The sequence below is a fragment of the Trichomycterus rosablanca genome, chromosome 16 (genome assembly GCF_030014385.1).
Source record: "Trichomycterus rosablanca isolate fTriRos1 chromosome 16, fTriRos1.hap1, whole genome shotgun sequence".
Lineage (NCBI taxonomy): Eukaryota > Metazoa > Chordata > Actinopteri > Siluriformes > Trichomycteridae > Trichomycterus > Trichomycterus rosablanca.
In genome coordinates, this window is record NC_086003.1 from 1385076 (window position 1) to 1411679 (window position 26604).

General features: G+C 41.2%; 3 protein-coding genes across 4 annotated transcripts; 1 reads left to right on the forward strand and 2 right to left on the reverse strand.

Annotated features, from left to right (window-relative positions):
- The first annotated feature begins 241 nt into the window (after positions 1 to 241).
- Positions 242 to 17202, forward strand: LOC134330690 (serine/threonine-protein phosphatase with EF-hands 2-like). Its single transcript, XM_063011918.1, has 19 exons — positions 242 to 331; positions 4711 to 4805; positions 8114 to 8278; positions 9344 to 9423; positions 10354 to 10481; positions 10715 to 10769; positions 10859 to 11034; positions 11486 to 11600; positions 11912 to 11958; positions 12038 to 12204; positions 12325 to 12361; positions 13104 to 13253; positions 13415 to 13708; positions 13853 to 14038; positions 14306 to 14448; positions 14890 to 14996; positions 15993 to 16159; positions 16535 to 16622; positions 16914 to 17202. The coding sequence occupies exons 2-19, from the start codon at positions 4771 to 4773 to the stop codon at positions 17120 to 17122; spliced, it is 2349 nt and encodes a 782-aa protein (XP_062867988.1). The 5' UTR covers positions 242 to 331; positions 4711 to 4770; the 3' UTR covers positions 17123 to 17202.
- gsdf (gonadal somatic cell derived factor) lies at positions 2431 to 6499 on the reverse strand. Its single transcript, XM_063011919.1, has 5 exons — positions 5938 to 6499; positions 4934 to 5100; positions 4705 to 4782; positions 4361 to 4497; positions 2431 to 3853 (listed from the first exon to the last, which is right to left on the reverse strand). The coding sequence occupies exons 1-5, from the start codon at positions 6060 to 6062 to the stop codon at positions 3710 to 3712; spliced, it is 651 nt and encodes a 216-aa protein (XP_062867989.1). The 5' UTR covers positions 6063 to 6499; the 3' UTR covers positions 2431 to 3709.
- Positions 17203 to 18858: 1656 nt separating the features above from the next.
- nup54 (nucleoporin 54) lies at positions 18859 to 26058 on the reverse strand. Of its 2 annotated transcripts, XM_063011776.1 has the most exons (14): positions 25977 to 26031; positions 24522 to 24626; positions 23949 to 24026; positions 23060 to 23140; positions 22739 to 22885; positions 21541 to 21761; positions 21265 to 21452; positions 20790 to 20986; positions 20616 to 20670; positions 20341 to 20434; positions 20141 to 20248; positions 19635 to 19754; positions 19221 to 19331; positions 18859 to 19096 (listed from the first exon to the last, which is right to left on the reverse strand). In XM_063011776.1, exons 1-14 carry the CDS (start codon positions 26014 to 26016, stop codon positions 18968 to 18970), a joined length of 1674 nt encoding a protein of 557 aa, XP_062867846.1. In that variant the 5' UTR covers positions 26017 to 26031; the 3' UTR covers positions 18859 to 18967. The 2 variants fall into 2 exon arrangements, with proteins under 2 accessions (XP_062867846.1, XP_062867847.1); XM_063011777.1 differs by lacking the exon at positions 24522 to 24626 and having other exon boundaries at positions 25977 to 26058.
- Between the last annotated feature and the right edge of the window lie 546 nt (positions 26059 to 26604).

A 26604-nucleotide genomic window follows, 5' to 3' on the forward strand; every position in this document is an offset into this window, starting at 1 on the left:
TGTCATGTGATGTAACCTTACCTACAATAATAACTGATGGATTTGATAACGTTTGTTCTCACTTATCCCTGGTTCCATTGCTTCCAGGTTGTGACCAGGAAAGGCGGACACTTCAGTTCTCTTCCCAAGGTGCATTGCTCTTGAGCAGAGATTTTTATGCAGAGGGTTGGTAGGTGCTTTTTAGCAGCCAGTTGTTCTATGACATTGAAGCGAAGACCACATGCAGAGGGTAGAAGTGAGTAATAAGTGTGTTGATCCAGAGTTGCTGCATTAGTTGATGAGCTGATCTGAAGTGTGATGCTGTCCTCATCCACCAGAGATAAGTATACAGGTAAGACAATAAATGCACTCTGCAAATGTTGGCCAGGGCTGCATTTTATTTTTGTAGACCAGCAGTACTCATCTGGTTCTCCTGCATAAAAAATACAAAACCAGAACATAACAGGTTAACAATGAAACAAGTGAATACTATGCTCTCAATGTGCATAGCAATGCCGAATATATTGCTACAGTCAGGGATATGTTACAGTTATGGCTAAAATAACAAGGGGTGCTCACAGGCAGCTGTGGTGAGTACCTACTGACAGTGGTCGGAGGAGGAATGAGCCATGAACCACCAACAGGTTGTTTGCTGGCCAAGTCTCATTGATGCCAGAACACATGTAGGCTATGGCATCTGCTACAGATGCAAGAGCAAGAAGAAAAAAAGCCTCAAGCAATCTAGATAAGGCAAATAGTAAATTAAATTTTGGTCCACTATGGTGATCAAAGGGAAGATTAAGAAAAAAAAGCAAGTACACTCTCCTACACAAATACTGCCAGTGGTTTTAATACATGTTATTATGTTCTTAATGGTTTTCTTGTATTATTGTACTTTTAAAGGATGATACAGACTTTAATAAATATTAATAAATATTTTAAGACCAAAATAAGACAATGATAAAAAAGAATATTTTTATTTTACATCCAGTTTTGTTTAAGTTTTCCAGGGTTGCAAATATTTGTGGAGGTGATTTTCATGCCATGTATAGATGACACCCAAAAGAATGTCAGAATTTACAAGAGTTTCAGAAAAAGCAGAAAATAAAAAACATGAAAAGAAATTTATAGAGATATATGAAGAAAGAAAAGCGTAGAAGCTAAGCATTAGGGTGTAAACACAGCAAAAAAATAAATAAATAAAAAGAGTAACAGAAATATGGTGTTATCTCTATAAAATATAAAGTAAAAGTAAAAACAGTTGACTTAAAATTTATATCTATAATAAAAATCCAGGGAAGATGCAGTGATGACGCAGATGATACATATGAAAAAGCAAAACGTTTCTGGTATGTTTAAAAATCTAGTGTTAAATCCTATAATTGTTGATTATAGTGAGTAAGAGCAAGACTTTCAGTAATGAATAAAAATCTCAAATAGAGAGGGAAAAAAAAAACAGTTTTAAAAACAGTCCATATAAAATTCCACACAAAAGAACAAAAAAAAACTACTCACAGTTACACAAAAGTAACACTACAGAACTCTTGCCAAAGCAAAAAAAATAGCAGATATAAAGATAAATCTGGATGTAATGCATCAGACAAACCATTTTGCTGCAATAACAAATGAAATGTGCAATTAAAAGATGATAAGGACATAAAAGCAATAAAAAAGCAAGCACTTAGAGATAGCTCACCTGCATGCGAGTCTTTAAAACGAACAGTAAGTTTGTCCTTCAGCCCCAAAACAGTCCAATAAGTCAGTGCTGTGCAGTGGAGGGTGCAGGCGGACGGTATGTCCACATCGGCTGGCATCTCTCTAAGGACGTCATCTTTGTCACTGCAGTCCCACAAATTGTCTTGAGCAAACAACAAAGCAAGCAGAGAACACACAGTTCCCCACCGCAGCCAAAAAGATCTGACACACGCCATTCTGTTCTAGAGCTGAATCAGGGAAAAAAATACAACACCACTCTCTTTATTCCTTTATCCGCCTGGACGTGGAGTTCTGCTGTGTTAACTGTACGTCTTTTTTAACTCTTCTACCACTTCACCCTCTTCAGTATGAATGGCTAAACCATGCTGAACCCATTATTTTTATTTTTGACTGTACACTGTCTGAATATAAATATAAAAAAAGAATCTAAAGAACGAGCAGCAGCAGAGGAGCGTCCAACAATCTGCAGTTCTGAATGGTACAGCTAGGCGTGTTTAACAAAGACGTGCCAACCAGCTCCTGGAAAAAAAGCTCTCCACCAAGCCAAGGAAATACAATATTCAACAGCACTTTAATCACTACAGGATCATTACAGTTTATTTTAATGCAACTTTAAAGACTCTAAGTTTTAATTTTTAGGTTATATGTTAAAGGTTGTGTTAAGGTTTTTTAAACAGTCTCTAAAGGTGGGACTGCAAACCTGTGGACATGCATTGATAACTGCAAAATCACATCTAGTGTTTAAAAATTGTTTATTTAATGAAGATAATGAAAAACTACACCAGTACACTCAATTTATATAAAAGTATGCATCTGTATACACTGCCAGAAAATCTAAGTAAGCTAGAAATACACATTAACTGTTAAAGAACACTTTTATCTAAGGCTCTTTTTGTTATAAAACAGTTGGAATCCCAGATACCAGGTCAAACATGGTTAAGTACAAGGATAAAGGTTTTTGTGGATTTAAATGTATTTTCTTTATTTAATAATATTTTTTCTGATCAATATGTAACACAACATTAAAAAACCCAGGTGTTTTAAATGTATGACTGGCAGCGTATATAATAACAAAAACATCTGATTAAAATATGTTAGTATAATAGTAACCTGTATTACATTAATGCATGCATTAAATACCAAATGATATATTGTGTAAAAATGTTAAAAAGTAAAACCACTCAGTAAATACACAATGTGAGAACAATACACCGTAAATGTGACAAAACAAACACAATAAGCAAAAAGAAGGTGAAAAAGGTGAAAATGTTAATGGGAAAGTTAGCATCCAGGTTCTAGACACTTATGCCAAATTACAAGATTTATACCCACATAAGAAGTATCCAAATTGTCCCAACTGTGGTTCAGAGAACCTGATACATTCATTCTAATTTGTTACACTTTGGGCATGAAGGTTCTTTCTAGAACAGTAAAAGAGCAATTTAAAAAACACCAGCTTTTGTGCCAGTGTATAAGTACTGAAAAGATATAAATACAATAATATGCCTCTAGTACAGAAATAGAAGAAAAATGCAGTTCAGATGAAAGTCAGTTTTGCTGTGTTAACATTCTAATGCTGTTTATCTGGAAATGTGAGAGGCTCAGTCTGGGAAAAGTCTGGCATGGCTAAGCTAAGCAGCAGTGCTCACATATTTGTGAGGAACACTCAGTAGCTGTTATTTAATACCTCACCAGACTCCAACTATGAAGCTGTAAAACAGTAATGTGAACCTAATTAAAGTGATTTATTATTTCTGTTCAGTCTCGCCTAAAAATACTGCCGTGCAGGCACGCATGACGAAGCACCACGACCACGGATCACCAGTAATCTACCCTAGAATTTTTCTGTTAATCAAGTTGCAGTGAGCTACAAAGCTTAGCTAACTCTGGGAGCACCATCATGCAGTGGGTCCACATTTAACATAATGATGACATGATGGGTTTTAGAGTCAGTGAAAGACTTGCATGAACCAAAGAGGTAGGGGGAGGTATCTGAAACCAAGGATGGGACCTATCACGGATTAGGGGCTTGTGGGTTGTCACCATGGCTGCAGCCACATTCACGGGTGAGGAAGACGGAGGCAATGACAAGGCTGTTTGTTTCATCCAGGTACAGAAACGGCACGTTGTCCTGCTGAGTTGCCTCGCAGCACAGCTTCTGGAAAAGAACAGAAAGAAGGAATTCTTATATTTTACAGCAACTCATAAAAGGCAATCTCTTGGCAGCTACTCAGATTGGTCAGCTTCCAAACTAGACAAGCTTAAGCACAGTTTATTTACCTGGCCCGATCTGCAGTGTCATCTAGTTCTTGTGTCAATAGCAGAAGGTTACCTGTGTCATTTATCTGTAACTATTTGACTAGTACTGCCTTTCTTTTTAACGTATTTCCTGATATTTCTACAAACACTTAGAGAAATAGTGGTGACCTTGCAGAGACAGATTCATGTTAGTCTGCTGGACACCTGTTCAGACAAAGCACTGATACTATTCTGTGAAAGTTTATGTGCTAGAAACGTTCCCAGACAGACAACCTAAAGGTAGCTTAATTACAACAACAAACCCTCCAGCATGTTTGTGAATTATTTTAAATGAAAACTAAATTGTAAAAAATGCTCTTAATGAGTTTATCAGCGACAGGCACCATACAACATTTGCTTAACCAACCTGTGGGGTAGGAAAAGCCGGATCCAAAGCCAAGGGGTCATCTTCCATGCAGTGAACTTTGCCTTGTTGGTCACACACACGGCACTGGATGTAGGTGAAGCTCTGTGGGTAGACGATCCACTTGTCCCAGCCTAGATCTAACAAATAAAACAAGGTTATAACTCACTATAAAACACATTTTGCAGTACAAAGCAACTGAAATTAGAAATCAAAGAGTGCTATTCACACATTTCTGAATTTATTTAACATTTCATTATTAGATATAATTCAGACAATGTTAAAAATATAAACAACAAATCACATACAAAATACCAATAAAAATACAATAAACCACATGTTCTTACCCTTAGTGAAAATCTGAGAAGCAAACTTGCAGCACTGTGATACAGTTGAAGGTCCTGTGCTAGAGGATGTGGAGTTTTCTACAGAACAGTAAAAGTACTTGGTGAGTGAAAGTGATGAAATAGATTAAGTTCAGTAGCACGCTGTCAGTTTAAATAATAATGAAAAACATTTTAAAAAGCACATTCAGATCTCCAAGTTTTCAAAGGCCAGAATGAAGATGAAGCTTACCTGCCATGTTGAGGCGTGTAGCCTCAAAATTGTTGGTGTTATTTAATGCATGTGTCCACTGCTCTCGAATGAGATCCATTTGGTGAATGGACACGCGGGGCTCAGTTTGCAGATTCATAGAGTCCAGTATGACCTTACGGATGCTCTGCAGTGGTTCTCCCAGGCATCTGAAAACAGACAATTCAAACTTATAATATGACAGAGCAATAAAATGCCATTATGTTGACATAATACATCATATTAGATTTTTTTTATTTAAATTAAAAGACCAACATGCCAGATTTTAAAACCATTTTGCTAGACAAAAAAACTTAATAATTTATAGTGAAAATTTTTAAACTGTATGTTGTTTTTGCAATAATTTATAAATAGGGTCAACTTAGTTCATTCCAAAATTGAATAAAGGTGAAGGTTCCATGAGAGAACAGCATGTAATAGCAATCCAAATACTTCAGTAATGGGTAACAGCTCCCCACTCAACAGCATCATAAAATTAATGGCTTGCAGGCCTTCCAATAAACTTTCAGCATGGCAGAGTTAAAAAGCTTGCCTTGACTCTGACCTTAAGATCGTAACTCACATTAAATGTGCATTATTACGCTTCATAAGCACACAAAAACAACTCCAAAAATGGATCTGTTGCTCCCTGTGACCTTCACTGAAGTTTCAGGAGTTATTTAAATGTATTTAGATGTGCAGCTTTAGCTGATGCTTCTATCCAAAGTAAGTTACAATTATGACTTTGAATACAATTCAAGCAATTGAGGGGTTAAGGGCCTTGCTAAGGGGCCCATCAGTGGCAAAACGCATGCATATAATATATATATATGAAAATCTTTATAGTTTATACTGCTAAGCTTTAAAAGCATCACAGCATAAGCATATGTCTACTAAATGCTGTAAATCTAAACTTACTAGATATGATTGATCAACAAAGACTGGACATTGGAAGTACCAACACCTACTAGTCTGACATATCTGTCAGATCAAACAGAAATGCTCACCTGTTGGTCCTGATGATGGGAGAAGGGTGTGCATCTTGGGTTTCTTCTACTGAATGACGAAGGACGGACGCCCTTCCAAGCTGACAAGCAACCAACACAAGAGACACAACAAGCAGCAGGGACATGTCTGCCAGGCAGGGTTGGTTTCAACTTATCAAAGAAAATGTGGTTTAGTAGGGAGACGATTTTTTTGTCTTGGTCCCAGGATGAGATAGAAGATGCTTCAGCCACTACGTCCAGTAGGAGTGATGTGAAGCAAAGGAAGTCGCTGTTGTTTCTAATAGCCTGGGAAACCTGCGCTTTATCTACACATAGTCCAGGCCTGACCTTGGAATACTCTACATTGTTTTCATTTTTAACAACTGGGAGATGGGAGGAGAAGTAGATGAGAGAAAGAAAAGGATTAAGGAATACATCTCTATTCTTTTGTGAATGGGACAATAACTTATTGTGTGTGGTTCATCATATTAAAGATGATAAGCTTTCCTGTACTTGCAGGTGCATAGTAAACAATTCCAATGAGCAAACAATGGACAGTCAAAAATATGAGGCGTGGTATTTGAGATCAAGGATTATCTTGCTATTGTCAATTTCAAATGTGCCACATGCAGCAAGTATTTTTCACTTGCCTTTATTGAACATCATACTATGACATGACGTGATGTTTAAAAATCACTACTACAATGTACTATCTTATTTCTGCTTGATTATAAAACAAGTTCATTAATCTTTTGTGCACACAAACATGTGCAGAGCAGCACAGACTGTAATAATTGTGCCAGCAGATCACTACTGCAGCCATCAACTCCCAAACATGCTGGCAGCACATAAAAGCAACAAATCTATCACAAACTCAAATGTTTCTTTTTTCCACCTGCCATCTAAGGACAGATATTTTGCAAATGCAAGGTCAAACAAAAAGTTGTGACATCAGTCAACACAGTTCAAAATCCTAGAAAGTGTTCACAGATATGTCAGTTTCACATAGAACATGACTATGCTTGCTAAATTTCATTGAGTCATTGGCCTCAGTTGAGACCATTAAGATGGGACACTAATTTCATCAGAGTTTATTTTAAGACCAGCATGCAACTTGACCTGTATGACTAAAAATGCATGTACTCAGGGTGCATGTACTCGGAGGACTTGAAGCTATATCAACTATATCAGCTTGCCATCTAGGTCAGTAAACACTCCTAAAACAAGGGTGCAAGGCAGTAACACACTCTAGAGAGGGTGCTAACTGCAGGGTGTTCTCACTTATGTGTTCATTCCCACTTTGGGACAATAACGAGTAGCCACTTCACTTTCCTTATTATTCCTTTTAAAATATAGGGGAAAATACACCAAAATGTAGGGAGAACATGCAAGACCTTTTACAGTCAGTGACCGTTTTGCCACAATGCTGCTTCAATAAATCAAAGTTTGTGTACATTATGCAATACCATTAAGGACGGTAGTAATTCTTATTAAACGCATAACCACGATGTTGAATCTGGTATGTACTGGGCTCATCTGAGACCAGGCAAGATTCATATCCTCGAAAGACCCCGGAATGTCCTTGAGTACTGACAACTCCCTAATACTCCTGAAAATAAACCCTTCTCATAGAAGATCCACTCACTTTTGATAAATGCTGCATGTTGCAGGTGAAAAACCGTAGTAAAAGAGCCAGCTGTCTAAACAGTTTGTTCTAAAATAAATACAAAAAATTAAAACAGCAGTTCATGTTGTATAGCAATTCTTGAACAGTAACATCAATCATTCAGTCATGTGTTGGAGGGCAATGAATGCTGCATAGTTGTCTGTCAGTTTCAAATTTTAATAAGGAAATTTAAAAGCTAAATGATTAAAGAAAAACAATGCATGATAGACAATGCTGCAACTCTGCCACCAGGTTTACATAGACAAAACAAACAAAGAAAAAAACTGATTTGAGTTGCTGGTTGGTTAAAAAAACAAAGAGAAAAGACGTCTCTCACTACAAATGACACCTATAAACAGATTTTGAACTGACCTAATGGTGAGAGTAATGAGTCTGCACTGCATATTTAAAGCAGCACTAATGAATTTTCTTATTGTGTATTTTTGTAGGGATGATATTTATATATGCCACTCACTGGATACAGGCTTATTATCATTTGTTTTACACAAAATCCACTTTTATGTTGTACAGCTTGAAGTTGGTGCCACAGACAAGAAGACAAGAGAGGGAGCTGGATGTCCAGATGAAGATGCTGCAATTCTCGTTTGGAGTGACAAGGATGGACAGGACTCTCGTCTCTGTCTCTGACTCTTATTTACAGTCCAAATTTAGAGACTGGGCGGCTCAGACAGCAATGTAAACAAAACTATCAGTGCAGGGTAACTGGCTGCTCGAAGCTAAGTAAAACTCAAAAAGATGTAAACAGGAAATGATAAGCTGGTTGTAGATGTCAACAACAGGCACTCTTGTGGATTGGGCCCCTCCCAGCCTAGACTGAACTGAATGCGGCTTCTGTGGCATCTAGAATACAAAAGGGTGTAGACAGCAGCTGGAGAGGAGCCAGAAATTGTAGCGCAGGGGGCATGTCATTTTAGAAGGGAGACAGGAAATGTGATAATAATACTGTAATTAGAAGGAGATAATATTTGTTCGGTACTGATTGCTTCACTTAACTACACACTGGAATGTGAGGCTCTCCATGATTCCTGGTCTCTTATTGAAGATTTTTCAGACCAGAGATATGAACTGATGTGAATTGAAACCATTGTTTGACACAGAGTTGCGTTCTTTGGCTTGTCCTGCTCCAGTGACCTGGCCAGTTGACCTGACTATCTACAGTATATCACAATCTATTGGTTAGGGATAGGCATGTTTAGAAAAAAGGCAATTTACAGGAACAGGGGCATTTTTAGTACCCAACAGAAGTTTTTTTCTACTTCTTGTGAAAAAAGGTGCCACTTGCCCATAATTATAGTGTATGCAAGTCACACCTACTGGGCTCAGGGTGCTTTAAAAAATGCACTTCGTGTAATCTATGTACATGAACTGGGCACTATGTGTCATACTACAAGCAATCCTTGGTCACTAAAATAAACACAACCTCTCAATGCTACTGAGACCAATCAGGAATCTTAAGCCTGAAGGCAGGGCATTGATAATCCCAGATTATTTGGCTCTCATTGATGAATTCGGGCTTAGCTGTGTTTGGCGTGTGAGTGCATTTGGTGCAGGGTTGTATTACTGTTGATGAGGATTGGTAATTGGTAATACGTGTGTTTATTTCACTCTTCATGTTTGCTGTGATGACACATGCATTATAATAAGTGACTGTAGTGTTTTCGTGATGCCGTTTGTCACTGTAATTTAGTGTTTGTAGTGTTTGTTTGTTACTCTAATGTGGTAATTGTGTTTCTGTGACAGTTTGACGACTAAGAAGGAAATGGGATGCGGAGCTACCAAGTCTGAACCCACAGTGCTGCAGCTGAGAAAATGTGATAAAGGTAGAATCACTTTCAACCAGGATCTGTACATTTTGCTGCTGAATTTAGTATTTCTGCCACTGTTTTGGTATAACGTTGCAATAAGACTGTAAGATTTAGCAGTGGCTCTTAAATGATGCTACAAAAAACATCTGCACCTTTTTATGCCCTGGGTCAGAAGTTCTCAATCTTTTTGGGGCAGCTGCCGACAGCTGCCAAGAGCTATTGTGTGCTATTCCTCTAACTGTTTAGGTGGGAGGAATAGCACTGCTGTCTCCTCTGTTAAAGATGCAGTTCTAGTCATCGAGCACCTATGGGCTGATGTACAGTTAGCACCTTCTTCAAACATACATATTTATACACATTTCAAATGCACTAAATTTGACCAAATACTTCACCCACCTATAGAGTAATTCCTCTAATATTTTCCCTTTATTTTCTAATCAGTTCCATTTTTATTTTTCCTGCTTCCTTTAGCAATCGCCTCAGTTCCAGGTAATAAAAAAATGAAAGTTCTTTGGCTATATGATAATTTATTGTAATTACTAATATATGAATTAAATGAAATGTTTTTGTATCTATAGCTGCAACAGGTAGGTTTTAGTAGGTTACCATAGCTAGGTGTAATAGTACACATATTATAACAGCCTTATATCCTGAATGTAATATAGTCTTAGATTATAACAGCCTAATAGGACTGGAGTGTAATATCTCTGTTATAAAAGATATGATACAGTAATATCTAGTTATAGTGTTTTGTGTGACTGGTGCGTTCGGGCATTTGAGTTGCTATTTCCTAACCTAATAGCCAAATAATTGCAGTACAGACTGTTGAGATCGAAGTTTACTGGACCAACTGTGTTGGTTTCCAGCCAAACATAAACTGATGGCCAGAGTTTCCAGTCTGAGTAAATGGACAGAATTAAAATTTCTTTCATGAACCATGGACAGCAATGCGAGCGGCTCTGCTCATCCAGCGCTGGTACAGGCAGTACGTGGCTCGGCTGGAAATTAGACGTCGATGCACGTGGAACATTTTCCAGTCAATCGAATACGCAGGGGAGCAGGACCAGATCAAGGTGAGTTAATAGATAGAGTTTACCGAGCATTTTAGACTAATGGTTCGGACACGAGAGATGGATGTTTATTAGGAAGTATTTGCATTATTGTTAAAGCGGATTAGAAATTTGGAATAATTGAACAAATCATTAGTCTAAGCTTTGCTTTGGATCATATAGTTTTTTTTTTATTTGCTGAAGGAACTTGATGTAAATTACGTTCATTACAAATTGTCTTTATTTTTTTCTCTCAGCTGTACAATTTCTTTGGCTACCTTATGGATCACTTCACTCCAGCCAGCAGTGAAAGTAAGAATGATATATTTCTTTCTCAGAAACAAAGAAGCTCCTTTGTTGCAGGATTCAGTTTCTACATCTCACACTTTAATCCTCCTCAGGAAAGCTGATTTCCCACATATTTCGTGAGAGCGAGGTGTTTCAGGATGCAGTATGGGAGCGATACTTTTGCTACAAGGGTATTGAGGTGCCCGATATATACACTGGACCTCGCCTTACTTTTCCTCTGACCGTCAGCAACGTCACTGAGCTGGTGGAGGCCTTCAAACACAAACAAGTAGGTCCATCCATGTCAGAAGTGAACACACTGGAAAATAGAATTCGTGATCATAATGTCAACCAGCGGGTTTTCAGGTGATATCATTTTTTAGCCTATCAGGCTGAGCAGTGGCAGCAGGAGTATTTGGAACTCACCAGCATTTATTAGTGGTTCTGTTTAAAAGTAAGGTAGCAGAAAATTGTCTACTAAAATTGTAACGGGGCAGGTCGTGCCTCGCCTTGCCTCACAACGGAGGCGCCTGGTGTAGCCCTGCATCTTCATAAAACAAAGATCATAATTATCCCTCTCTCTGACTAATAACTCTACAATTCTTGCAGGATTGGAACTAAATTAGACTAAAAACTGTGTAACCTTTACAGAATTGAAAAGCTCTGGTGCACTCTGGGAACAAGACTACATTTGGCCGCATGTCTAGTTTCTTTCTGTGTGTGTGTATTGTTCCCAGTAGCAGCTCCATTCACGATACGTCCTCCAGCTCCTAGGGGAGACTTGGAAACTGCTGCGAGTTCTGCCAAACGTTAACGCTGTGTCAACATGCCACAGGAAGGAGATCACAATCTGTGGTAAGAAGAAGACAGCAAATGAGCTATAAATTGGTATCGTTCCAGTAAAACAGATTTTTATATCAGTCCCAGTTTTTTTTCTAGTAATTGCCCCTTGCACCACCTTCACTCTGGCCAAGGAGAGCCTCAGACTAGCATGCACCCTCATCTCTGGCAGATCTATTCACCTGCCAGTAATGGATTGCTTGTGTACAGAGTCATGAACAATCCCTGCATCAAAAATAATTTTACATGATTATTAACTTATTCTTTTTACTGACTTTATTTTAAATAGTTAATTCTTTTGTAACGGTATGTTTTGCCGACAACAGGTGACCTGCACGGTCAACTTGAAGACCTCCTGTTGATTTTTTATAAGGTATTAAAGTCAAATTATTAATCATATATGAATATAGTGTTTGGAATTTAGACACAGCCCAGATTTTCATTCACCCCAGAATGGTTTGCCATCACCCGAGACCCCGTACGTCTTCAACGGAGACTTTGTGGATCGAGGAAAAGACTCCATAGAGATTCTGCTCATCCTGTTTGCCTTCCAGCTGGTCTATCCCAATGAGGTCCACCTTAACAGAGGAAACCACGAAGACCATATTGTGAATTTGAGGTACATGAAGGTATTCACTACATTTAATTAGGCTGATAAATAAGTCTCATAAAACCTGTCTTACATACTGACCTTTCTAATTAGATCCCTGTTAAAACCCCCCGCCCCATGTCTTTCTAGGTATGGCTTCATTAAAGAGGTCCTTGGAAAGTACAGGGTGAGTGTCTTGTAATAATAAATTGAGAAAATGTTGAGCTGCTAACTGAGAGATGACTCCTGTATCTCAACTATTAATAGTCAGTTAAGCTGAGCTGTGGTTTCTAAAAGCCTGGCTAGCCTAAAGTATGATATGGGTCACTTGACACTGACCCTTAGGATTACAGGATTAGAAATCCCTTCCAGTTCCAAAACAAGCTCAGTCTGCCTTACACGGTTTCACCCACAGTAAAACAATATGGCTAGACATACAACATTAAGACCACCCCTTGAAATGGTACATGGCAGTGCTTATTTCATGTTAGATGTGCACGTGTTGGGCTGATTCAGCAAATAAACAATATGGACAAAATATTTGGGACACAACTCTAGATTTTGCCGCCGCAGGTTCTGCCTCTCCTGCCATTACAAACATAATATTTCAATAAAAAAATAATAATTTAAAGAAAAAGGATTTTTGATTAAACTGGTTAAGGTTACCATGTCAGGCGATGTGACTCCAACATCACTCTAACTCACCACCGCTTGGATACGGGTTTAAATTGGTGCTATCGGCCAGCTGGGCTATGTATGAGGGTCCAGACTGGATTGCCGCCTCGTACAGGGTATTCCTTGTGCCCAGTGTTTCCCGGTGGAACCGGTCCTGTTGGGACCCTGACCAGGATAAAGCTGTTAATGAAAGAAAAGTTAAGTATTGAGGTTTGTTTTTCTGAGTGGTTCAATCCTGGATTTTCACGTCACAGGTTTACGGTAAGAAGATCCTTAAGCTGCTGCAGAAGATCTTCAGCTGGTTGCCCCTGGCAACTGTGATTGACCAGAAAGTGCTGATTGTGCACGGAGGAATCTCTCGAACCACTGACCTCAATCTCATTGCCAAACTGGAAAGACACAGAGTGAGTTCCCATGCCGTAGCAACGTTCAAACACCCCCCAAGCACGTCCACCTCATCCCAGTTCAGTACAGGTGTATAAGCCAAGTGGTCATTTCTACCACGTCTATCAACACTTTGCAGTCTTCACTGAGCTCTGAGTTTTCTTCACCTTGTGTTTATCAGTATGTTTCAGTACTGAGGCCCCAGAAGCGCCAGCGACATATAGCAAAGTCCTCGGACTTGGAGGAGGAGCGCAATAGCGCCACCAGCAGGAGACGAGTGCGCTCTTTGACAGTCGAACGCCGCCCTCTACAGGGCTACTCCATCCGGACCAGTCCATCAGTGGAAGAAGAGCTTCAAGAGAGAAGGAGGTGGGCTGGGCTCAGCGCCTCCTGTGATAGGCTGAGCAACTACGTCTCCGCAGACTCCGACTCCGACCTGGAGGCTCCAGAGACGGATGCAGACGAGTGGAAGCAGGTATGGAGGCAGCAATACACTGTCACCACTGAGCTCTCATGAAGCTGCAGAATTCATTAGGCCCATTCTAAATGCTAGTGTCATTGCAGTACAGTTGTACAGTAGCAGTGATTACATCCAAACGCCTTTTTTTCTGCTCTGCAGATAATCGATCTGCTCTGGAGTGACCCCATGCCGCAGAATGGCTGCATCCCAAATGAGGTTAGAGGGGGCGGCTGTTACTGGGGGCCAGATGTCACACGAGACGTGCTCGACCGCCACAACCTGCTGCTGCTCATCCGTTCCCATGAGTGTAAACAGGATGGCCACGAATTTTGCCACAACCGCAGGGTCAGAAACACACAAACACAAACACAACGAGGTCCTCAGACTAACACACGCCCCCTCTTAAACGGATGAAGTCCTCAGAGCCCACAGTAATGAGGAATCCCTTTGGCCTGCCCCTCCTCAGACGTAGTCGATCGTGCCCGTGCAGGCGCCCGGCCGGTCGATGACAGAGCCGAGATTCGAACTCGAGAGCTTAAGATCAGACGTCTGCACAACTAGAGCATTTTGAAATTAAACCTGTGACCCTAATGGTTTTATCTGTTTGTACAGGTGCTGACCATTTTCTCTGCGTCCAACTACTATGAGGTGGGAAGCAACAGAGGAGCCTACATTAGATTGGGGCCAGACCTGTATCCCCATGTCATCCAGTACCGTGCCACCAGATCCACAAGAGAACTGACTCTGAGACAGAGGTTTAAATGAAGACACATACATTAATTGTATGTACAGGCACTGACAGATGGAAAGGAAATAAACACAAATGTTTCAGTTATGCAAATAAAAAGGTCACTTCCATCTGAGTTTAGAACTGTTCCCTTATATTTAGATAATCAGACAGATTTGTTTTATATTGATTTGCAGTGACCTTACCATGTAAAGGAACAGGTGGACCCCACAATACTCATAGGGCCTGTGATGTGGAGAACATGGACAGAAAGATAAAAACAGCTCTCACAAAGAAACATATAAATGCACAGAATTATTGATCAGGATTTATCATTACAAAAGATCCGATCACAAGATATTTGAACCAGTTGGCATCAAAAACATGACAAAAATCGGCAGCTCTGTTTCAATAACTTTAGGAAGCACTGTGTGATGTAAAGATGTGTGTATGTTGTGTGTGTGTGCAGTGTTGGTTGGACTGAGCGTTCAGCTCTCCGAGCCCTGAGAGAACAACTGTTTGCCCACAAGTCAGAGCTTATCAGTGCCTTCCAGGAGTACGATCCAGATCACACAGGTACTTCATACACAGATGACACTGAAGGTTTAAGAGTTCATGGTGGTCTTGGGACTGCAATGTTTTCTCCTACGCTAATCATTGGAGATGGGACGATCGAGCGGCTACGAATCGGTATCGGCCGATTTTTTATCAAAATATGCTATCGGCGATCGGCCGATATTTCCTAAAAGTAGCCGATCCGATGGTGTGATATATAAAGATCACGTTAAGTTAACAGCTCAGTGGATCGATCCAGACTTTGAGCTACGAAGCGCCAACCATCACATCACCATTCATCACCCATCGTACAGAAACCACAGTGAAAGCTCTTCACGACCTAAAATAACATCATTAACGTTGTGCATCATACATACGATGTAATTTTGCTGATTGTAATATTTACTTTAAAAAGATAATTCAACCCGGTCACATCTGAGTCGATTCTATCAGCACGTTATATAAACTCCTGGTTCACTTTGGTAAATCGTAAGCGGTTCTTACTTGTGATGTAGATGAGAACAGAAAACGTTACAGAGCCAATCAGAGGCAAAAGTTTATTCATTACCAAATTCGTTAGTTCAGGATCATCTGCTGAACTTTTAGCTCCTTAGACGGAACGAGTCTGACTCGGTTACAGATCTGTGCTAATAGTAGTTTAATGAAGCTTTTTAATGTAAGAGAGTCACACAGAATGTTGTGTAGTAGCTGGTGTTTATTTAAAACCACGACATTTAATTAATAACAGTAAACACGGAGAGATAACCGAGAAGAGAACTCCCCCCCCCCCTTCCCCGATCGGAATCGGCTATCGGCCGATGTCCCTGAAAGGAGATCGGAATCGGTGCCAAAAACCCCGATCGGTACATCTCTACTAATCATTCATTTGGTGTGCAAAGTTCTGTTCTTGGAAGAAGCTTCATGGCGTGGCCTCTTCATTCTTTATTAATCTGTTGGATGAGGGTGCCTGAATCACCAGTAGGGATTTGACTGCATTATTAGCCGTGTCTGTCTCAGGTGTGATATCGATGAAGCACTGGGCTGCTGCGATGGAATCAGTGTTGAGACTCGGCTTACCATGGAGAGTCCTGCGCTCTCAGCTGGTGGGCTGCACCACACGCGACGGCACATTGAACTACCACCAATGGTTCCGAGAGCTCGACATCACCGAGCCCGACACCGAGGTGAGTGCACTTGAGTGAAAAGGACCTAAACATAAAGAATTTAACCCAATACTCAGTAGTCTTGATCATGGAACCCCAAGCTAATGGATGAGTGTTCTTTAATAAATGTTTTCCAGGCTCTAAAAAACATTATTAATTGATTAAAGTGGTGTTTTGTGCTTTCTTCAAGTCTGTAGCGTCATCATTCGGAGACATGAGAGGATTAAAAAGCAGCAAAATAATAAAGCGTCTTCATGAAACTGATCTAAGGGCAAATTAAATTACAAAAAGGGCAAATCATGTATCATGTGAATACAGCCTTGTAATTGCACCAAATCAGATGTAAACCCTGATACTGACAATTTCAAAAGTTTGTGTCCTACTCTCTCGCTGCAGCTTGCTCATACAGGACTCCTGGAGACCATGTACAGACACCACTCCAATCTAGAGACCATCTTCAGAATTATAGACACAGATAATTCAGGTAAGAGCTCAGACTCACTCGATTCTGTCTGATTCACTGTCCTAATCTGCCACCATCTATTGTGTTAGAATTACCCGAGTCAGAGGTCGTAACTGCAGCAGCGACGATAGTCAATCATGTTTCTATGTAGGCGTATGTAGGTGTCCCAGTGGTTGTGATTTATCATTAGGCCACTGCACCACCCAAGCACCCCATTCATTTTTATGTTAACGAAAACGCATTCTCTCTCATCACACTGCTTTAAAACCTGGTTTAAAAACCCCAATCTTCTTCATTTGTACCCTCCGTCAGGTCTGATCTCATTCGAGGAGTTTCGTCAGACTTGGAAACTGCTGTGTTCTCACCTGAAGATGGAGATCAGCGACGAGGCCATTTCAGACCTGGCCCTCAGCATCGACTTCAACAAGGACGGCAGCATCGATATCAATGAGTTTATGGAGGCCTTCAGGCTGGTGGACAACACGGTCAGTGTGGAGCCCTCTGAACGTCTACAGCTATGAAGTTCCTTATAGACCGAGCTTTCTCTGTGTACTGGAGAGGCGCAGTACCGTGTAGGTTTAAATAAAACCCTTATAAAGCAGCCTTGTGAGGATCTTCTGTGCAGTTTTAATAGGATAACTAACTTTTTTCTAACCATGTTAACCAAACGAGCGCTCCGCTGGGTTTCTACACAGACATGACTGGCTACATTTGAAAAAATGGGTATGGCTGAAGCTCTATGATAGATTGGCACCCTGTCCTGGGCATGAAACTAGACCCACCATGCCCCTGACCAGTGTAAAGCAGTTGTGATAGTTGTAATCTGTTCTGTCGTGCCATCCTGTGGTTAAAGTAAAAACAGAACTGGCCTGTGGAACCAGTCCCAGATAGAAACATGACAAACAGAGAGCAACCTCACAGTCATTTGCATTAGTAACGCAGCAAACGTTTCTTAGCAAGATGGTAAAACTGTTATCATATGAACTTGGAAAAGTTGCTGTGTACGTTTTTTATTTACATTCTATTTGTCTTTATAATCAAAAACACTGGGCACAAGGCAGGAATATCATGGACAGGGCACCAATCCATTCATCAGACAATCATAGCCAATCACGTCTGTGTAAACCCCAGCCAGCCAACAGCACCACTTAGATTCAAACCCAGGTCTCAGCAGTGTAAAATTGTATATAAACCTTGACACTGACAGTTTGATGATCTGAAACATTAAGTGTGATAAATGTCAAAGGAACCTGGTTTACCTTGTGACCACTAGAGCCAAAAATTGCACCCCATTCATAGCCAAATAATTAGTTCGCCGTTTTTAAATTCGGGACACAGCCACTCTTAGCGGACTCCCAACCAGCCTGGCAGCACATAAAAGCCCCAATCAGCTCCTGATAATATTTTCCCCCGTTCACCTGCCAATCAAGGACGGAATTCTTCAAACGCAAGGTTAAGCAAAGACCAAAGGGGTAACGATCAACACCCTTTCATATACGGTTCCAACGCCATGTCATCACCAGCCACGTCCCTCGTGATTTCACATGCCCAATCTTCTTCCCAGGAGAACCGAAGATGTAGGGAGTCATAATCAGAAAATGCTGAAACAATAAGCAAGGTTCGTGCCAAGGTGCCATCTGTGGGAGCGGAACGAGGCTTCGGCCCAGTCTAGTTCAACATCCTTCCAAAAAAAGGCAGGAAGGTCACTGTGGTTTGTAGGTCAAGATTTTGTGTTGTAAAAATAACTGTATTCTGGTTTCAAAGTAACTATAGATGTAATAAGACCTTGGTTTAATCTTTTTGAAGCTCCGTGCCCTTTTCTCCACAGTCTGTTGTCGCCGCATGTCGTACGTTTTCAATAGAAGACAGATCAGGACTGCAGCCTGGCCAGCCAAACACGTGCACTCTGTGTCTACAAAGCCATGCTGTTGTAGTGCATGTCACGCACAAGGCTGATTAATGGGTGTGTAAATACTGCGGTATGTATAAATGTAAACACAAAACTTTATTTAAATGGGTTTAGGTTACACAAAAGTGAATCCTGATCAGCATTACAAAACATAAAATTCATATTTACATGGAGATTAAAACACACACACACACACAATCTCTACAGAGTAAAGACAGTAATACAGTTCTGTTTGTTTTCTTCAGCGTTAACTTATTGTGTCTCAGAAACTCATAGATCACTGGGGTTATGATCACCTGGAATTGACATTAACTGATCAATTTACATCGTTAATAAAAACGCTTACAGTTTTGAGACTGGGTGTTTATTGATGGAGAAGCAGAAACAGGGCTGTGATGATGGTAAACGTGTGTGCATGTGGAGCAGGAGAATTACTGGGTGTGTCCGTCGGTCCTCATCAGCTGAGTTTACCAGCTCGGACGTGTACGCTATCGTGCAGGCCCTGCTCGATGATCTTGATGTCCTCCACGTCGTCTTTGATCACACCGATCAGGTGGCTCAGACCCTCCTGCTGCTGCTTCAGATGCTGTACGGAGGACAAGCATGAGATTTTTAAAGAGGCAGCAGGGCACGTACACCAAGACGATGTATCCGATAGCTTAAATACATAAATATTCATATAATTACACAAGTCCCTAAACAACGCGCACCTGTTTGATCTCTCGGAGCAGGTCCGTGTCCACGATGTATCGTTCTTCAGGGCGCACTGCACCGTAATGATTCTGCATCCGGATCTGTGACATCAGCTCATTTAGCCGACCCTACATACGAATAATAATGCGTCAGTGCAAAAGTATGTGGACACCTGACCACACGCTTGTTGGACAACCAATTGCTGAACCACAGGCAGCTATAGCAGCCTCCACTCTCCCGGTCATGCACAGATACCTGGCCTGCAATTGACATAAATCATCTGCAAGGTGTTGAGCTGGGTTAATTTGACTTCATACACCTGTTAGACGTGGGTGTAGCTGACACACCTGAACTGAATATTTAGGAAGGGTTATTAGCAATATAGTTTTCATAAGTTGAAGTTTAGAATCGACCTCTTCGTTCTCACCCACCTTAAACTGTGTGGGAGCGTTAAGCTCCGACTGAATAGTGTCCAACTGCACCCTGAGATGTTCTTCATCCACCTGGATGGCATATCCACTCTTCCTCTGAATTTCCTGCCTTATCAACACCTACACACACAAACACACACTTCTTTTATTGAAATTTTGCTGAGTAATTCATACTACAAAATTCCATGTGCATGTCATCTCCAGTATCTTCTTTATCCTGATCAGGGTTGCATTGGGTTTGGAGCCTATGGAAATACACACTGGGGAGGAGGTCACCAGTCCTTTTGCGAAGCATCACACCCCTTTACTTACACAGCAACTTGGAGCAGCCAGTCTGACCAAGATATTCTATATGTTTTTATAGGTAGAAGGTAGAAGCAAGGGCCTCTGCCACTTGTACCACACCCACACAGGCCGAGCAGGGCTACAGGCTCATTTGAGTGGTCAGTGAATCAAACGTTAACAGGACCGATTAAGAATAAAAAGTCCATCATGTTGCCCGTTACCTGTAGAACTCTGTGCGACAGGTCCATCAGCTTCCTCTTATACTGAGCGATCTTGGCCTCAGTGGTTGCCTGGTTCTTCTGGAGCTCGCTGATGTCAGTGGAGATTATCTGCAAAACAAAACATGCAGTACATAAAATAATGCTATGATATGTTTTAGTTTAAGCAGCAGACAAATTCTGAAACGTCTAGAAAGACTCACGTCCACTCGTGTTTGGTGCTGTTTGGTCATCTGCTCTTGAATCTTTAACCTGCGCAGCAACTCTTTAAAGCCAACCATGGGAACTGGGATCAGCCTGAAAAAACACATGTATAAACGGCTATTAAAAGTAATTACTGTCTGTTTAATACACCATGTGGCCAAACTGACCAGCATTAGTTGACGAGCAACTGCATGATGAGAATGTAGGAAAATTGAAGCCTGTGTTATAAGTATAACAAACATAACTGGGTCCGAAGAAATGAATTAAAACCTACTTTTCAGGGTCTGGGTTGTCCTCTTTAGCCTGCTCCCATATGATAGGATCCACTCCTGGGAAGAAAAGAAACTCTGTAAGACACGTGTGCAGTAGCCGACCACTTCTTTTCACCCACACGGGGCGGGTTCGAATAGGGATTCCCACCCTGTGAAGGAAAAACAGGACCACCCACCGGCAGGAGAGTTCTCCAGGAGCTGTTTAAGCTGAGCGGGAGACAGAGCTGTACGAGGGACGCTCATGATCACACCGAGCTGCTGCAGCTGGGCCTTGATGTTGGCATGCTCCATGACGTTAAACAGAGTGGTGGCTGAAACCCGCTTCGACGTGCCGTTGGGCGAACGCTCCACCAGGTAGATTATAACCTCCGTCCTGCACAAAACGAACACCAAACGTTATATTCCCTTTCGATTGTGAATCTGCTGCAGCTTGCACAACACTCGATCTGATCAAGGAGAGCCCTGGAACACCACACGCCTCCTTCACGACACGTGTCCGACTATCTTAGTGACCACAGTGGTCTAAAAATGCTCGAAATGTCGTGACAATCCGTCATAACGAAAAGGTAAATATTGATTCGTAGTTGACTATTTAAAATATAAAGGTATAAAATGCTGATGCTGGTGAATGAGAGGGAAGAGGAGACTGACTGGTCATCAGGCATAGCTTTAACTCCTTCCACGTTGACCATCAGGGTGGGATTCGACCCGAGGATTTTGTGCAGAGAGTCCACCAGATGCTGCTGCTGAGCGCGCACGTCTGCCTCCTTCCTGCCGAGAGCCAGCACCACCAGTCCGTCTTCGTCCTTACTGCTGGGGACGCAGCTGAATCCCACCGCCTGAGAATCCGAGAGAGACAGAATGAAAATGCTGGTGCGTTTATTTTTGGTAGACATGCTACACGCTACACGTTACACGCAGACTCGCCTTGAAACGGCAGAACGGGTTTTCTTGGGTGAATTCTACGGGAGGGATGTTATTGTTGAAAAACCCCTTGCCGGTTCCCCAGAAAGCCTGCAGCTGGTTCCATCTGGCCAGGATGGCATCGCGCTCGTCGTTGAGCAGCGTGGGAGCCGAGAGGGCGCTGGCGGTGTTGATGAGTTGATTACACTGAGCCGGAGCTTGAGCCTGCTGCCCGAACAGGCCTCCTGAAACGAAAGAATAAGGATTAGCAGTGCAGGATTTAGTTAGGAATCTTCAGCAAACCCTGCGTGGTAAAGTGGAATAAAAATTCAGTGAATTTGATGCCGGCAACACACTTAAAAAGGTGGAAGGGGGCAAAATATGCAGGTGAATTGGTAACATGTGACATGGATGGTTATATTTATTTATTTATCAGGATTATAACGTCATGTTTTACACACTTTGGTTACATTCATGACAGGACAGGTTGTTACTGCTTATATAAGATTCATCAGTCATGGACAATTCAGTGTCTCCAATTCACCTCCACGGGGAGAACATGCAAACTCCATTCAGACTTCTCCACCTGCGAATCGAACCCAGGACCTTCTTGCTGTGAGGCGACAGTGCTACCCACCGAGCCACCGTGCCGCCCCGGATGGGTATATACCCAAAAGATAAAACGTCTACAGTTTTGGATGAGAGCCGTTAGATGTGATTGGCTTCTCTATTTCCACCACCTTCACAAATCGCTCTCTCTGATTGGCTGATTGACTCATGGTTACTGCAGAATGAGCACAAGCGACACAAGAACTATCCATAATTTTAAGTATAAATATATTATTCTTGGTAGTTCTCCTCTTCAGTCTTTCTTTAGTGTTTTATTTTTAGTAAACACACACACACAAATCATGCCCCACAACCTAAGCACTTCAAAAAGATCCCCAAAAATAGCCTTTAAACTATAACGCTGCATTTGACGACGTCGAAACTTCTAAGAAATCTGGAAAACTGTTGGTACTAAGAAACTTGGAACGGTCTGCTGAACACCGAGTGCACCACACTAAAGACAAACCTCAGTGAACTCCTTCACATTTTTCCTTTTGTAGCTCACATTCATCATAAACACATGTGCGTTTCATCCGTAGCCAAGGTTAAAGGCCCTGCTTACTGGCCCTGCACTGGCAGATGTGGGACGTAAAAACGAGCCTGAAACCCTCACCCTGTTGTGCGGGCTGAGAGCTGAAGCCTCCGAAGCCGAGGCCTCCTCCCCCTAGAGCGGAACCGAATCCTGTCCCGGTGCCAGTTCCTGTTCCCAGGCCCGAGAAGCCAAAGCCTTTATTCTGAGTGTTTCCAAATAACCCACCACCTGGCAACAAACACAATAAAATTCCTGTCAGTACAAACACGGTGCAAGTCTGTCATGTTTATATTACAATCAGCTGCTTTGAAGCCACTGCGCCATCTGGAGGTGAACAAGCAGCATTAAAATGAATCTAATTGGTCATTCTGGTTCAGTATAAATGAATCGAGCGATGTTCACCTGTGTTGGTGGGATTGGAGAAGCTGAAACTGCTGCCAGCCGGTGCCGAGGTAGTTGTGGTGCCAAATCCTCCAAATGTGCCTGTACATGGTGTTAAAAAGCAGTAAATAATCAGTAATAAACTTAACACAGCATTAATGTGTTCAGGTGCGGATGGGAACTAAAAGAAACGAAATGAGACGTTTTATGAGACGTATGGACGAGTTATGAGAATGTTGATGAGAATGAGAAGATAAAGAACAATAATTTGCTAATAATATCTTATATACGTTTTATATGCAAAGAAAAACTACAATGATTCACTGGCACACCGATGACGATGAGGTGAAACGTTTCATGGAGCGACAGATCGATCTACCTGCACCACCGATGCTATTTCCAAAATTGAAAACCGTGGCGGTGGTCGGAGGGGGCACGAAGCCCCCCATGTTAAAGTTTACTGCTGCAGGGTTGGCGTTTAACCCGAACCCCCCAAAATTCAACCCCCCGGTGGTGGCGCTCACAGTCCCCGGACCCCCGAATCCTGCCCGTGTGGTAAGCCGTAAGCCGTGAGGAGAAAAAAAGAAGAGAGAAATACATAGGTGAGAAGAGTTAGTCAAGGGATTTAGGATTGCTGCTTGTGGTATCGGTTAATCTGTTCTGGTGGGTTTATCACTGGTGAGTTTTAAAAAGCATGCAGCCGCAGCTACTCAGAATTAAATAGATAGATAGATACTTTATTAATCCCGAAGGAAATAAGCACTTTAAATAGCACATATTTTCCCTAGATGTGATTTTTGTGTTCTTAGAGATTACTGCTGGCTTTGTGAGACGTAAAATTGGCAATTTAATCCTCACTAATCACCACTTTTTCTAGTTCTAGTTATAATAGATCAATCATTAAACAAACCTGTAGTCGTGGAACCAAATCCAAACCCAGTGGAGGCAGTAGTCGTTGTGGCACCGCCAAAAGCCGGCGCAGATAAACCTGAAACCATAACAGCAGATTATTAAGCACAGATAAGGCACTTCAAAAATAGCGGCACCTTTTACTGTTTGGCTGGAAATGGGTGTGGAAGGATGTGGAAACCCGACCGTGAGCTTGTTGGACATACAATTCCAAAACTATTGGAATTACTAAAGTTCTAGAGTTCAGTCATAGTAGGTGACGTCCCAGCAATTCAGAGACCCACCACTGCACCTTAATTGTTTGTTTGCAGTATGCATTGATCACAACCCCTTTTAACTAATACCTACTAAATACTATTCATGGAAAAAGTAACACAACAAAAAGGTTCGATTTCTTTTGCTGAAAAAAAAGGGTGAATTATGTAGGACTTTCTGCAGCTTTAATCAGCACTGGAGAGAAAGAACGAGTTTCTCAGAGAAACGAACACATCTCAGCATCATGAGGATGGATCATGATTAGCGCTATGCAATGGTCAACGCAGCCGTTATGTAAACGATGAGCAGATGAACTTACTACCAAATCCAGACGAAGCGGTAGTGGTGGTAGCGGTACCGAAGCCGAAAGGTGTGGACGCTGTAGTTTTGGCAGCGAATGAACCGAATGAAAAGCCGGATGAGCCTTTATCAACAGACAAGACATCAGAATGAGGATGAGGTTTCTCTTAAAACATGTCAGGGTGAGCAAAACAATGGACTGCTTGGATTGTTACATGCCAGTGTTGCTATTATTTCTAAATAAGTTGTTGGTTTAAAGCTTGGTTTGTTTGTAAATGGTTATTAACATTTATAAAGTAACAGCATTTTAATTTAATTAAAAAGTTTGCAGACACCTGACGATGAGCTCGTTATACATCTGATTTCAAAACCATAGATACCCCTATAACAGGCTCCACTCCTTTAGCAAGATATCTATCCAGAAGATTGTGGAATGGTGAAGTTGTACATTCATGAGGACAAGAAGACCTGGCTTGCAAACATCCACCCTCTCTGGAGTTCCTCCACACCGAACTCAACTATTATTATGAACCTTGCATTGTGCACAGGAGCACGGTCATACTAAATCACAAAAGTGCTTTCCCCAACCTGTTGCAAGACAATTGTGGCTACAACACCAGAACTTAGTAATGACAAAGAATGCTCACATGCTTTTAACCACATCTTGTAATAATGAGCTGCATTGACACTCAACGTCCAGAGTGTTGGGCAGCCAAGACTCAGTGATGCCAGAGAAAAGCTGTATGGTCTGGTATGGGCCGACAGAAAAGTTACTGCTGCTCAAATTGGAGATCATTTTAATCCTTGTAATGGGGTGAATGTTGGACTAAACACACTTCTGTGTATGGTGTTGTGAAGTCCCGGGCCAGTCGAAATGCCCATGCTGACCCCCGTTCAATGTTGAAAGGGTCTACAATGGGCAAAGGGCATCAAAACTGGACATTGGAGCAATGGTAGAAGGTAGGCTGGATTCTGTGGACGACTGGGCACCAGGAGGCACTTTAGGACGATCCACCTGGAACTAAATACCACAGGAGACCTTCAGAGGTCCAGGACTATTTTGACAGCACATTAAATGGCTGGTCACAATGTTTTGGCTCATCAGTGTATACGAGTTTATCATGCTGTTTACTATATAGTGATTTAAAAATCTTTAGGAATTTAGGAGTACAAACTATAACAGTTTAACAAATACATGAAGGTGATAGAATGCCAGGATTATAACATTTATAAAATAAAAAAAATAATTTATTTATTTCTAACCCTGTGTTGCCTGGTTACTCATTTCATTAGCTGTTAGCCTTTAGCTTGCATTAGGCATGCTACACAGCAAAATGTCTACTCATCTTTATATACGCTCTTTCTACTACAAAATACTTTTCACAAATTGTGTTTATCTCCTATGAAGTCTTTGCGCACTACTAAACCTAAATTTAAGTACTTCATTAAGCCCATAAAACGTATAAACACTTACTTGGAGTGTTCGAAGTCCCGCCACCGAAGCTGAACGCCATGTCTGCTGTTCCGTCTCACTGCTGCGTCCCAGTCAGGCGCAGATCAGCCCAGTAAACTTGGTTCCTCCTTCCTGTAAATCCAGCTCCAAAATACTAAATAAATCCTTCACATTTTCAATCGAGTTCATTCTATTGTGTTTATTAACGTGTGTTGAGAATTTGCTGGTTTACATGGTTTAAATGTTTATAGGTTAGCTTCATACAGACATGTTTTGATAGAACCCTGAGAGGAAGATGGGTTACAGTGACTCCATCAACTGTTTTTACAAACTAAATAACTAAATGAATAAAACACACTTTTTAAAACTCAAAGTACAACACAAACTAAAACTTGTTGTAGGTTTTGTAAAAAACATGACACATTGTGGTGGGTCATATATATGCTTACACTCCTTTATATTTGCTTTACAGTGAAGAGCCAAAAGTCTGAGACTACTCACTTATTTACTACTTCTTTAACATATTTCTTTAATTTTATACAGTGTTTATCATTACAAATAGCTAAATTAGCATAACGACCAACTAAATCTTTGAGAAATACACACATTTCTGGATTTCTTAGTATTTTGTATCACTGAGAACAAGTAG